Genomic DNA, 13,897 nt, shown 5'->3' on the forward strand with positions numbered 1-13,897 from the left:
ATCACTGCTTTGTTTGCCTCGTGTCACACCACGTGGCAAATGTGCACTTCTCATTGTGCTGGTATTGCTTGGTAGTCATTTAATCATGCTACAAGGGAAGACAAATCTTTAGGAGAAAGGTGTTACCAACTGTTTGCTTTTGAAAGAAAGCATAGAATCACAGAATCATTAAGGTTGCAAAGAATCACTGAGATCACCTAGTCCGACCACCAGCCCATTCCCCACCATGCCCACTGACCATGTCCCTCAGTGCCACATCCACACGGTTCTGGAACACCTCCAGGGACAGTAACTCCATCACCTCCCTGGGCAGCCTGTGCCAGTGCAGCACCATTCTTTCCGAGAAGAAATTGTTCCTAACATCCAACCTGAACCTCCCCTGGTGCAGCTTGAGGCCACTACCTCTCATCTTATTGTTGTTACCTGGGAGAAGAGGCCAATCCCCACCTCTCCGAAACCTCTTCTTAAATAATTGTGGAGAGTGATAAGGTCTCCCCTGAGCCTCCTCTTCTCCAAACTGAACAGCCCCAGTTCCCTTAGCCGCTCCCCATCAGACTTGTGCTCCAGACCCTCCAGAGATTCGCTGCCCTTCCCTGTACACGCTTTGACCTTCTTTGGACAAGCAATAGGTGCAACTTAATTTATTCTGTTTAATCTAGAGTAAAACCAGTTTTCAAGAAAAGAAGTGCTTTCTGACAAATATATATGAAAGAACAGAGGACATTTTCTCAAGGAGCAGGTTGGTCACTATATGTCCAGTTCAGCTCCAACAAAAGTTGGAAGATGGAGGTGCACATTTGTGGGCACCTGCAGCTAGGACAAGCTCAGCATTAGAGGATGCTCCACAGCCTGATCACAGTGTAGCCTTCCTGGCAGAAAGCAATTGCTCACAGGCACGTGAAAGTCAGCCAACACTGTGGGCAGGACAGGAATGAAGAGGTTCTGAGCATTATGAAATGCCTGCTTCATTTGACACAAACATTGAATGCTTTAGTATTTAACAACATATAATGTAACATCACATAAGGATATCTCAATCATCATGCAGAGATGATGGAAATATGCACCAGAAAATATTTTCCTTCTAGAGGAAGAAAAGCCCTAGGAAAAAAAAAGGCTCACAGTTTAAAGTAAAAATAAAAGTAGTAAGAAAGCTTCTTGAATTATCAGTCACTGCGTAATAACGCACATTACCCCCGATGACATGATTCTTGACAAAGAACACATACGCGTGGGTCCAATCTCGCAAAATCATGCTCATACATGTCTTTACTCCCTACACACCAGGATCTGACTTTCTTACAGACATGTGTAAAAGTCATGTTATTCATGTGCCTCAATGTGAAAGGCTAAAGTGCGGAACAGCTCAGGAACCCATACCTCTGCTTCTTTTCCAGAAGCTACATACACAGCAAACACTGGTAGAGTTGGTCCCAATTTATTCCTTATTTTTAATTTTGTCTGATATATTTAACATACAAAAAACCCACACACAGAATCGCCCTAAATCCTGTTTCCAGAAAGGTATCTAGCTTCAGAATTCAAAAGGCTGAAACAAATCACAACTTTATCAAGGTGCCCTCTTCTGGCCTAAAAAAAGCTATCCTGCCATCACCTGCCTTCTTTGCCTGGAAGTCATCAAAATGAGAACCTGTTTGTGCAAACATTCAATCTATTTTATAAACTGGCCAGAAAAGAACACCACAAACTGTCATTTTGATACCATACAGAACTTTAAAATCCTTCAGTTAAGACTTTATAAAAATAACTTAAAACAGTATTCTAGTAAGAAAACCATGAGTTTGTTACTGGGTAGAAATGTAGGCACAAGGTGTCCTGCCCAGAGGGATGGAGAATTCATCCCATTTTCACACAGCACTGAACTCTTAAGAACCATTTAATGAAAGCAACCTGAACCTTCCTGCTAAAACAGAGGGAATGAAAAACCAGATCTAAAAGCACAGTCATTTCCATTACAAAGAGGGTTTTACCTCTTTCTGATAAATATGTATGTAGTTTATCCAGCACAGGGGGAACATTCAAGAAAGTAACCTTGCTTGTTATTTTTCATGGAAATCTGTCTTCAAAGTATTGATTTCTTGATCAAATACGTTACAAAACATGCACAGAACTAAATATATCTTTTAGGACTTGTCTGCACAGAAGATTTTTCACTATTTGTTTTCAGAGACTGACTGGGTGGTGGCCTGGTTGGTTTTTTTTTTGTTGTTTTTTTTTTTTGGTTGCTTGGTTTTGACTTGATCGCCCCATCAAGGTGAAGGAAGCCTCAAATACCACTGTGCGCAAAGCGGCCAGTTCAGAGCTGAAAGCGTGCAGTACGCCATTGCTCACCTGAAGAGGAAGAATTTATTCAAACTGAATAAAGCTACATCGTGCTCTTGAAATATAATTCAATCCAAATTGAATTTCTGTCAGTTTCAAATTGGATTATTTATAATCATGTAAGCTGCTAGATAAAGTTATAGAGATCACTTGTGTTATGTGCAAGGTTGTTACTATCAGAAAAAAAAATGCTTTCAGTATAACAAGACCTTAATAAAAACTACTTTCTTTCTCACCAGGAATATTTTCAGAAGTAAGTATCTCTCAAACAGCCACAGCAGTCAGTTTGGAAGAAAAGAGAGTCATTACCGTAGACAGTACTAATTTTTTTTTTCCAGTGATACCTTCTTTCTCATAACCAAACATGCAGATAATATCCCCAACGCTGGCATGCAACTATGATTGGTAAAAATGCATGCTCATAAGGAGAACTTGCAATTGCAGTGTTAAAACTCAGTACACAGTCATCTGAGCTTGTGGTGATGTTGTTGAGTCAGGATGCTTTTTGTTCAAGTAACAAACTACGTAGGAAAAAAAAAGAAGTTGTTGCTCAGCTGTGCCAGCAGTTCTTCCATCACTGCCCACCAGACAGCGCAGGATTCAGGCTGTGATTTCATGAAAGCATGTGTTAGATGCCCTGCTAAACATCAGCTAAATTGTCAATATGCCCATTGCGTTGCTGATTGCCAGTCAGTCACCGCTGGTGGCTAACTCCCATTTTGCTCTTCTCCTCAGGACCGTGGAGTGCTCTGGCTGAGATGTACACATTTCTGCAGACGTCCGAGGATGACTTCTTTCAAAAATCTTTCTTCTGAGTTGCACAAGTCAGCCATAGCGATGAAAGTCAGTCTCTGGCAATAACAGGAATGGGCATCTTTAACCTCAGCAGCCAGACTGAAGGGTATTTTCACCAGAACGCTTAGTGATGGACAGAGTGGTAAATACCTTGATAAAAAGAAAAAAGACAATATTCAGCGTGGCTAGAATGAATCTTCTCTTCTGGAAGATTAACGTGGGCTCAAATACTCAAAACCACAGCCATTTCTTGTATGTCTTTCATCATTATTTTATTACATTTAAAAACCTTGCCACTAAAGAGCACACACATACAAATTCCCTTTGTTCCTTTCATTTGCCTTAGGCTAATTACAGAAGTCACATTGCTTTACAGCCCCTTGTCTTACTGCTGCTAAGTTTTTACAGTTCAAAAGAGCTCAGCAATAATGCTCTCCGGTTTGTACACCTAATGACTAAGTGTCTTTATTTCCCAAAGCTGACTTCTTCGTTGGCAAAGCAAAAATAACCTAAGGCTACAGCATTTGAAGAGATCATAAGTTTTACTTCTGTATCTTTCCAGATATTATGGAAATGTGGAGCTGATTGCTGAGGTAGGTATTATGTTTGCGTTTTGTACCCTCTGGACAATAGCTAAGAAACTCTTTGTAAATCTAGTTCAAAAAAAAAAAATCAAATCTTTACTGCTTTCAAGTCCCATTAAAAGAAAATGTTCAAAAATAATTATTGTAAAAACTAAATGGCATCAAAACTGAAGAGAAAAAATTCTACAAACCTTTGTTTAATATTAGAATTTTACTATACAAATAATTGCATTGTTTTGCATAGAAGTAGCAGAGAAAGGAAAAAAGGGAAACAAAATCCACTTCTATCTAAATGATTCAAAGTTGCAATAATTAGCTATCATGGAAGCCATCTCTCTGGAAGAATAAACTTAGCACAGAATAAAGCATACACACATTTCTTTGATGCAAATAACACTGAAGTATCTGAAGATAACAGGTATCGGGAAGCTCTACAGTCCTGCAAGTAGAAGCTTTGGTGCATTAAGGCTGCTAGAGCACATCAGAGAACATTAATAAATGATATACCTCCTCCACTTTCTACGAGCATAAAAACATTATGCATAAGTCAGGAAGATAAATGCATGCCTAATGTATATGACGGAAGAACTGAAATAGACTTAAACCATGGTGTGTAGCTTGAGACGGGGTTTCTAACTCTTAGTTCTTATCCACAGACTGAAAACGTATGGGAACTTACATCTGCTGTTACTTGACTTTGAAAGACAAAGATCAGAGAGTGCAAAATTAGTCCATTTTCTTCCTGGCTCAGGTGCAAGCTCTCAGTCTGCTAGCCAGCTCCAGGGGCTGCAGGGACCCCTCAGCTCCCCAGCTCCAGTAAGCCAGCTGGAAGTCATTTAGTACTTATTGGAAACACGAATTTTTGACAGAAGATATTAGTTATGCAAGTGAAGACAACTTTGTAGATCCCATAACTGGAAAGCAGTCATTAGCTAACTCACAGAATTGTCCGTTTTCAGAAGACACTTTCTTCATCACAGATGCTCAGTACATGCCTGTTTTTCAAGCCGTGCAGTACAGTGTAGGGTGAGAGGTAACTCTCTGTAAGGCTGAGGGCTTACCAATCTGTCTTTGCAGTTATTTGTACTTTGCCTTACAAGAAATTCCATTCAGAATTGGGCTTTCTGCTGAACAAAATGCTGCTCAAATAAGGGAAGTGAGATCTGGCTCTAATTTGTAAACAGTGAGAAATAGAATCCTCAGTCTAATAGTCTTTTTCAAGCTGAGTAATATTGTGTTTCACACGAGGCTCTTTGAGCAGACAGTACCAATGCCAGCGAAGATGTCAGTATTTGATCCTGCAACACTGTGCCTTTACTGCTAAGATCAGAGTTCATTTTCTTTAGCCTTTTTATAGATGTCTGATAAACAGAATGCTGTTATCCATTACCCCCCCTCAGCCACACACGCACAGTTCTGACAAATTCCTAACAAATTTTAATCATTTTTTTCTTAATCAAAGAGTACTATCTTGCACTTTGATTTCTGTTTACTGCATAAGAGATTAAATTAAGTAACAGGCATAAAAAAAGCCCTCTGAAGATGGGCACTAAAAATGATCGCTGTTCCCTGGAGCTTTTAAATAGCGTATTTCTCCTAAGCCAATTTCTTCCTCCCCCACTCAAACAAATATGATTATCTGAAATTACCTCCCTAAATTATACCTAATCATCATTCTATTCAGTTTCAGTTTTAGCAGCTCAGATGTCCAGAATAAATTATGACTATCATCTTCTCTTCACACTGCATATGCTAATATCCTACTCAAGTTCACAGGTTTGAATGCCTCACTCAAAGTTCCCCCTCCACAGGGCCCCTGATAAGAACATGTTGCCTCTCTTCAAGGGCTTCCAAGAACACACCAGTAAATGATATTACAGGGAAAAAAAAAAGAATCTGTATTGCAGATGCTTTGGAGATGATTCAGATTGCTTGCAGTCAATCACATGAAAGGTGCTCACATTATATTGTTTATATCACATCAGTTTGGAAACTGAAAACAATAGAATTGGACTCCTCTTTTACAGGCCAGTATTTCAATGCCCTCACTTACACTTTGTAGCTAAAATACATAGGTAAAACCAAATTCTGTACAATGACCTATAAAGGTCGTATCCAGTTACCTGGGATTCTCAGCTGAAAGAAGAGTTCCTAATGCTACTAAAATCAGTGGAGCATCACTGATCTAAACTTGTGTCCCCCCACCCGATAGAGAAAATTCAGTTATCCATTAAAGACAAACAGCCAGACAAACAAAAAGTGGTTGTGTGGCCTTTGGTACTTCACTTCAAAAATGAAGTGCTACAGAGTAAAGAAGAGGTTTTCAAAAGAGCAGATTTTAACAGAAAAACTGTCAGGTATCTGCTCCCCTCCTTCCACAACATCAGTTTATGAGCCTATTTTCAGTACACATATCCAGAAAAATTAATTCTGACAGCCACCTCAACGGAATTTGAAGCCTTCAAGAGCAGATGAGTGGGACGAAGATTCATTACTTCCCAGCAGGGGGAGCACTGGGTTAGGGAAGACCATAAATATTTCACAAATGGAAAAAAAAAATCACATTAAACCTAAATGTTATGTTTATAAACGTTAGAAATAGATCATTTCTTGTCCTATCCTCCCTTCTACCTTTCCTAAATTCTGACTTCTTTAGTTAAATTCTGATGTTCAGGTTTCTAAAACCTTATTCCAGAACACTACCAAAACCAGGGTACGAAGGTGCCCTCATATACAAACCTCTGCACAGACTGGATGAATTCCTATGGTGGTGTCCAGCTGCTCTTTGGTTAATCCACATTTCATAGCTGCTGCAAATCCTTGGGTGACTTCCCCAGCGTTTGGACCGAGGACATGGAAACCAATAACTCTTTCCTAAATAACAAAGACAATCAAACGTAAGCAGAGTCACCTGCAAGGTTTTCTCACTCAGAGTATTTAATTTCATCAGTTTACAAAAGATACCACTAATCAATGTAGTCACATAAACATGAACATCTCCAACAGAAGGGACTTAGTGGGAAAAATGTTGTCTTCTCTACAAAAAAGGAAAAGATTACATCAAGAATCAGCTTTCTTACAGCTTTCTGCTGGATTCCTCTGTTTACATCAAGAGCACGGGAACTTAACGCACATCATCAGGAAGATATTATTACTTTCTGCCTTACTTCTTATACCCACACTACTCTTCAACTGCAAAATATGCCAAAGCGTGCACATATTCTTACTGAACACTCAAAGGAACAAGCTATGCTTACTTGACTTGCTTTTCTTAAAGAAAGTAAAAGCTAGCTGCTGTGTGCTTTGGTGGCTTTCAAGGCATTAATTGGATTTTGCTGAGCACTGACCCATACCAGCTGGGAATCAAAGTTACCTGCTCCTCCTGCTAAGTATCACATATGAGGGAGTGTGGATACTCAGAACAATGAAAGGTTTTTGTTTTTTTTTTGTCTTTCAGTAAGCCTGAGGACAGAGTGTTGCCACAGGTTCATATAAATAATAAACACTATAGTTAGGGAATGATAAAATTTGAATTATCCTCACTTTCCCTTAAAAATATGCTTATATGTAAAAATAAAACCATAAAAATTAAGTGGAGATAACTAGTTTCCACTATAAATTCAAATATTCCCGGAACAAAATTTTCAGCCAGGATAACTTTCAACTCTACCTCTAGATGTCATTTCTGATTTTCAGGACAAGAAACAGAAACAAATTAATGAAACACTTTAAATCACCATTAAGTCTTTCCATTTTCTTAAGTAACTTTGGAGCAGGAACATAAGCATGGATTTTAAAATAGTATCCACCCTAGTACAAACTCCTCCAGTAAAAGGAGATGAGCAAAACCAGGCAGGTTTGCAGACTTTACAAAATGATGACATAATGCTTAGGAAAACTCCAGAAAGATCAGTCTGTATCTGGTGATAAAAGAAAATAGGTAAAAGAGATCCAAAACTTTATTAGGGCTAATATACTTATGCTATTAGCTTATTGTTGCAATTAGGAATTTTGTTTATGCTTTAGCAGGTAGCGAATGTTGCCTTAACCAGGAAATTTTACCTTAGGCCTACAATAATCCTGGCATTACCACTTTAAATGAGATTTGTGCGGGCAAGATACATTAATTCTGTTAGAAGCATCTCAAGTGTTTTATAGACACACGTGGATTTCCAGAGTTTACAAGATGTGATGCTTTCTGAGTGACCTCAATTTCAGAGAGAAGAATCTCCCATAAAAGCATATCCCAGTTTAGGGGAGGGAGAATGAGATACCACAGATACAACTTCTAATATAATATTACCAGTTTACAGCTGTGGTATTAATGGTCCCTATGATGAAAACACAATTTCTGCTTTCCCTGGAAGGAAAGATACACTTACGTTATCTCGAATATTGCAAATGATCTTTGCATAGCATTTGTTGTTGTCTCTGGATGGTACAGTCCATTCCAGTGGCCAGAAATGACTATGGTACACCTGGAAATACAACACAGATTAAAAAGAAGCTCTCTAATTACACAGCAAAGAGCACGATCTTCAAAAAGCTGCCAGTTTACCTTAAATTAGCATTGCCTACCACCAAAGGCAATGCTTTACTACTGACTGCCATTGCAGCAGACTTCAGAGGCACTTTCGGAAATCGTTCATGTAAAAACTTTCAACAACTGAGATGCAATGTGTGGATGAACCATTAACTAGGAGCCCTTCATTAGCAGTCAGCCATGTACACAGAATTTAGAAACCGTGAAATCAGGGTGAGAGTCCTTCCCCCTGATAAAAGCCAAGGAAGAAAGTCTCTACAAAACAAGCACTACAGTCATCCAAAAAAATAATTAAATAATAATAATAAAAAAGTCCTAAGTATGTTACACTTCCAGAATGCAGTTCATCATGCTCTCACTAAACTTGACAAATACTTTCTTCACAACAGGCTGTACAGTCTCTGGATCTACCTGAGATGGAGGCAAAAGTATTTCTCAGAGCAGAAAAAAGGAAAAAATATCCTCAGAGCCTGCACTTAGGAGAGAAGAGGACATGCTTTTTGAATGCCATCTTAGATTATGAATCACTGCAAAATGGAAAGCACTGGAAAGGAGGGGAAAGGAAAGGAAATTCCTATCTGCCCAACCAGTGTCACTGGACAGACTTTTTATTGCAGATAGGGCTGCTCATCCACCTATATATGATACATCTCAGAAAATAATGGAGTGTTTTGAGACACAGTTCTACCCCAAAATCCTGATATCTCTCACTGTAAGCTGAACACCACTCATCTGCTTATTTCCCTAAATAATGCTCCTCAAGCAATCTTCACAGGATTTAAGAGTAGTTCAGATTATAGTCTGACTTCTTTTCCTTAAGCTTTTTGCAGTGTGGTCTCTACAGCATTCTGTAAGAACAGCTTGAGGCACTAAGAGCCTAATTTCACTCAACAGCAATGCCAGTGAATGAAAAGGGATTACTCAAGTGAGTAAAATACCTGCTTACACAGTCAAGCAGGGAAAAGAACATAGCAACACCGGGCTACATAAAGTCAAAATCATTGTGGCAAGAAAATAGTCACATTTTGGCTACAAAAATCTCTTCTTCCACACTGAAAGCAGCCTATTATTTCCAACACATACTCACTTTTAATGTATCCTGAAGCACTTTCAGAAAAAAAAATTCTTTAAAGACAAGTATGTCAGCTATGAGCTCTATTTGCCACAGACAAAGCATTTTTGGAACTAGAACTATCAGAATTGGGAACTTTTTATAACATCCTCGGGAACTGCTAAGGAAGACAAAAGTATACCTCCTCCTGCCCTTACATCAGAACATATAATGCTGTTTGAATCAACCCTTAGCAGTATTTCAAGTTACAAATCTGGAACTTTAAACCCAGATGAAACTAAGGCATTTACCTCAATGTTTTCTTCCCCAAACTTCTGAATTGCATTCTCTTCAGAATATCCACAGGCTCCATACTCTAAAGGAGTGAACACCGTAGTGGGAACATTCACATAGTCACACTGTGTGGTATTCAAAATAAAATAAAACACATACAATGTTAGTAATAAAATCAGAATACTGGGTAAAAATTCTGCAGTCTGAAAGACAGGAAGAAAAGCTGGATTATTATTATACTCTGAAAGTTGCTTTTAATTATCATTTTAAATCATGCTACAGTTCTGGTGCTGCCCCCCACTCAGAAGTGTTAATCAGACCATGAACAGAAAGGCTGTTTAAAGCCATGCTGACACTGACATACATAGATTAAGAAGAGGAAATTCAGTGACCTGCTTTAAAACATACCAGATCACACATGACACTGGAAATAAAAAGCAAACTGTGCAACTGCTTCCACAAAGCACTCTATTTTTAACAGGTAATGATACAAAACATCCACCATCCAAAACCCATCATATTTTTCCTTCAGTCGCAGCCTAGGAGATGCCACAGAACCAAAGGCATGAACTACAACCATGTACAGGGACAGCAAGAACTAAAGCTTTGCCCCAACACAGCACGAGTCAAACAGCCCTGACTTCATGGGAGCTTTACAGTGTTCTCTGTTCAGAATGGTTCTCCCAACTTAGCACGATGCATGGAGAATGGGAAGATGCTATATTTACATACATATCTACCTATGTGCATGTTTTTGCATGTACCACTGCAAATTTATATTGCAAATTCTATCGGTTACACAGAATCACATACAGAGTCGTTGAGGTTAGAAGGGACCTCGGGAAAAGATCTAGTCCAAATCCCTACCCAAAGCAGAACCAGTTACAACTTGCAACTGTACCCAGTTGCTTTGGAATATCTCTAAGTACCCAGACTCTGCAGCTTCACTGGGCAAACTGCTTACATCTGATGATCCCCACAGTAAAAAAGCTTTTTCTTATGCATAAGTGGAATTTTCCTGTGTTTCAGTCTATGCCTACTGCCCCTCATCCTGGCACTTCATACCACTCAAAGGAGCCTGGGTCCATCTTCTGTACTTTCTACCACCAAGTACTTATACATACAGATAAAGCCTTCCCAACCCATACATTTTTGCTTTTGCAAAAGCTTTTGCTCCAGCTATCCAAGTGCAAGGTCCTGCACCTGGGTCAGGGCAATCCCAAGCACAGATACCGGCTGGGCGGAGAATGGCTTGAAAGCAGCCCGGAGGAGAAGGATTTAGGAGTGTCAGCTGATGAAAGACTCAACATGAGCCAATTGGTGGATCCCCAACCTGTGCTGATGCAAGGGGCTACACTTCCCCAGACACAGGATTTTGCAATTCCCCTTGCTCTACTTCTTGAGACTCCTGTCAGCTCTCTTCTGCAGCCTGGTGAGGTCCCTCTGAATGACAGCACAGGATTCTGCTACCCCAATACCTGTCAACCTTAAATAAATAACTCACTCAAGCTCTAATTTTACCTGACAACAGAACCTGATATAACTACAGCAAACTGTACAAGAGAAAAATCTTTATGCTTATGACCCATGGTTATGAAGGTGAGACAAACATCCACACCAGTGGTGCTTGGATAACATTTATTTAAAGGCATCTTTCATTCCTCCTATTTACACCTTATAGATACAGATACACTGAATTCATAGTCTCGGCTTCTCAGGTATAAACATGTGTTGACTTATTGGCAGATTTGATCTTCCTTTATGCTCATATTCAATTTGTAGCAGAACTATGTGTGACATTGAAAACAAAAGGAAAAAAATACTAGAGCAAATAACATGGAAAATTCAGAGCATCACATCTACTTAGAAGTAGAGCAAGGACAATGTTTTGTAGCAGTTGGTTACTTACCTTAACGGTTGACCCAGAGTAAAGCCTTTGAACTAACAGCCTTCCTGCCTGGATTGCCACTGGTGTGAGTTCCAGCCTGTCCTGCAGTATATCTCCAATAGCATAAATATATGGTATGTTTGTTTGCTCCATATCATCGACAGGTATTTTTCCTGTTCTACAGTTTGCATTAACAAGAATAAAAGACGTAAGTATTCTGCTGTGAAGACTCCAGTGGTAAATAACGTTGCAGGAGTTGAGTCCTCTAGCTTTAAGAAAGAAGCACATACTTGAAATATGAGGGAAAGAAGTCATATTCACAATCCTATAATCATGGGCAAGAAGGTAAACTACGCAAATTTTGGTTTCTACCAAAATTACGGAAATTTACACACCGGATAAGGAGGTAGCCCAGGAACTTGTTATTCATCTTATGAATTAATTCTTCAGTGAGGCATAACTGCTTTCCTCAACACACACTATACTCCCAGCTGAACTGTGTACAGGCAACCTTGAGGAATGACAGGAAGAGACATTCTCCCACTCAAGCTGTAGGGCAAAGGAATTTCTCCACCACTGAAATTCCAGTCCAGTGGTGGAATTATTTTCTAGACACTTACCCTTCAGACTTTTTTGTAGAGACAAGTCAAGCTGTTATACACCCTACATAAGGGACAGCCAGCAAGCTTTTTAGCATTAAATGTACTGGGCTAATGGAAGATTTTAATTATTAATGTTTCCTACTTCATTAATGAGATAGTGTAGTAATCACCACAGGAAACACATCTAGCAGGTAAACCAATCAGACAGGCACAGAAACAGTCACACAATTGACTGAAGGACCAGTTGAGATTTTTATATGAAAAACAACTTTCTAAAGAAAGAAATTCTATGTTACCACATCACTCTTAGTAACATATGTCCCAGCGTCCCCAAAGTTGTGTACTGTTCTCCAAGACAGCGTGGGTATGGCAATTTTCAGTAGACCAAAATTTTCACTTTAGAGCAATGTAACATCAGTCAGCGCACTCATACGTAAGCTGCCCTCTGCACTGGTCTCCCACAGATTACCAAGTCAAGTTCATGGTCCTGCATCTTTTCATTAAAAGGGAACATAGCCTAGGTCCCTCATATCTAGAAGACATTTTAAAGTTACCAATACTGAAAATGCTACCCATAGCTCCACTCTCCAGTACATCGGTCTCACTACATTAAACCTAAAATTCTCTGCAGGAGTAGGTTGTTCCAATAGGCAGCTGCTATTAGGCAGGCACTAAACTTCTCCAAATGTTAAAACACATCACTAACTCTTGCTCTGAGTTTAAGAATGCTTTTTTGGCCTTATATTCCAAAAATAAACATAGTAAGATTTACATTAAATTGTAAACAAAATCTACCACATTCAAAGTCCGTATGAAGGAATGTATCTCTGCCAGAAGAAGTGGTAGAGATAAAAAGGTAGAGATAAAAAACAAGGTGACAGGAATAAGAGTACATGAAACAAATGACAGATCCTAGAAAGCCCAGTCACCGGAAGAAGCTGAGAGACTGGTTTGTGAGCCTAGACAGAATGGAATAGACACCTTTGGACACACAACATTTAGGAACTGACATTTCAGTATAAAAAATAAAAAGTTTAGTACTATGTAGAAAATGCGGATATCTGCTACATTGTCTCCTATGCAAATGCAGGCAAACAGGAAACAATTTTTTCCTCAAAGCATTTGAACATGGATACACTTCTGCCACTAGTCAATAACTCAAGTTCAGCAGTCTGTGACGTACAGACATTTCTCCTTACTTTTCATTGATTTTCACTCCAACTTTGTCCAAACCAATTTTTCTTGTACATGCATCTCTTCCAATTGCTAGCAACACCTGCGAAACAGAAATGCACACGTTACAGATTTCCTAAAACTTCTGCTTGTTGCTAACTATTATTTTCATTATATACTAAAGATCAGTAGCTAAGGCTTGGCAACATTAAGATGACTACTTTTGTTCCCCATTATACATTCACTGAGTTCAAGACAAGCCATTCCATCGCTGTGACCTACTTATACCAGTTTTCAGCTATGGGATTAAATACAGCTAAATACCTTTCCTTGGAAAAATGCACAAGGAGCATTCTAAACAAATCTGCTATTTTTGAACTTTCAGTATCATGAAGCAGGAAAAATAATAAAACATCTCTGTGAACCAGCACTGCTGTTATTGTTTGGCTTTCTCATACTACTAGCACTCAGAGACACTGACGCATATCCTGTTATGTTATGGAATGAACTGATGCAGTATATAAGTATACAAGTAGATGAAATCACTGGCACAGCGTATTTGCAGTCTAAAATCCCAAGTTGGCAAATCCTTATCTTTATATATTGTGTGTTTTCACATCATTT

At 39.1% G+C, this 13,897-nt stretch overlaps 1 protein-coding gene across 3 annotated transcripts in view; it reads right to left on the reverse strand.

Annotated features, from left to right (window-relative positions):
* TXNRD1 (thioredoxin reductase 1) overlaps positions 1,423-13,897 on the reverse strand; it is a 38,750-nt gene continuing 26,275 nt past the window's right edge. For all 3 annotated transcript variants that reach the window (XM_021387003.1, XM_021387019.1, XM_021387011.1), the window contains 6 exons: positions 13,300-13,376; positions 11,520-11,676; positions 9,628-9,735; positions 8,105-8,200; positions 6,462-6,596; positions 1,423-3,288 (listed from right to left, as the gene is read on the reverse strand). In XM_021387003.1, the coding sequence (XP_021242678.1) occupies positions 3,226-3,288; positions 6,462-6,596; positions 8,105-8,200; positions 9,628-9,735; positions 11,520-11,676; positions 13,300-13,376 (636 nt within the window). In that variant the 3' untranslated portion in view covers positions 1,423-3,225. The remainder of the gene's footprint in view (positions 3,289-6,461; positions 6,597-8,104; positions 8,201-9,627; positions 9,736-11,519; positions 11,677-13,299; positions 13,377-13,897) is intronic.

The sequence above is a fragment of the Numida meleagris genome, chromosome 1 (assembly GCF_002078875.1).
Source record: "Numida meleagris isolate 19003 breed g44 Domestic line chromosome 1, NumMel1.0, whole genome shotgun sequence".
NCBI lineage: Eukaryota > Metazoa > Chordata > Aves > Galliformes > Numididae > Numida > Numida meleagris.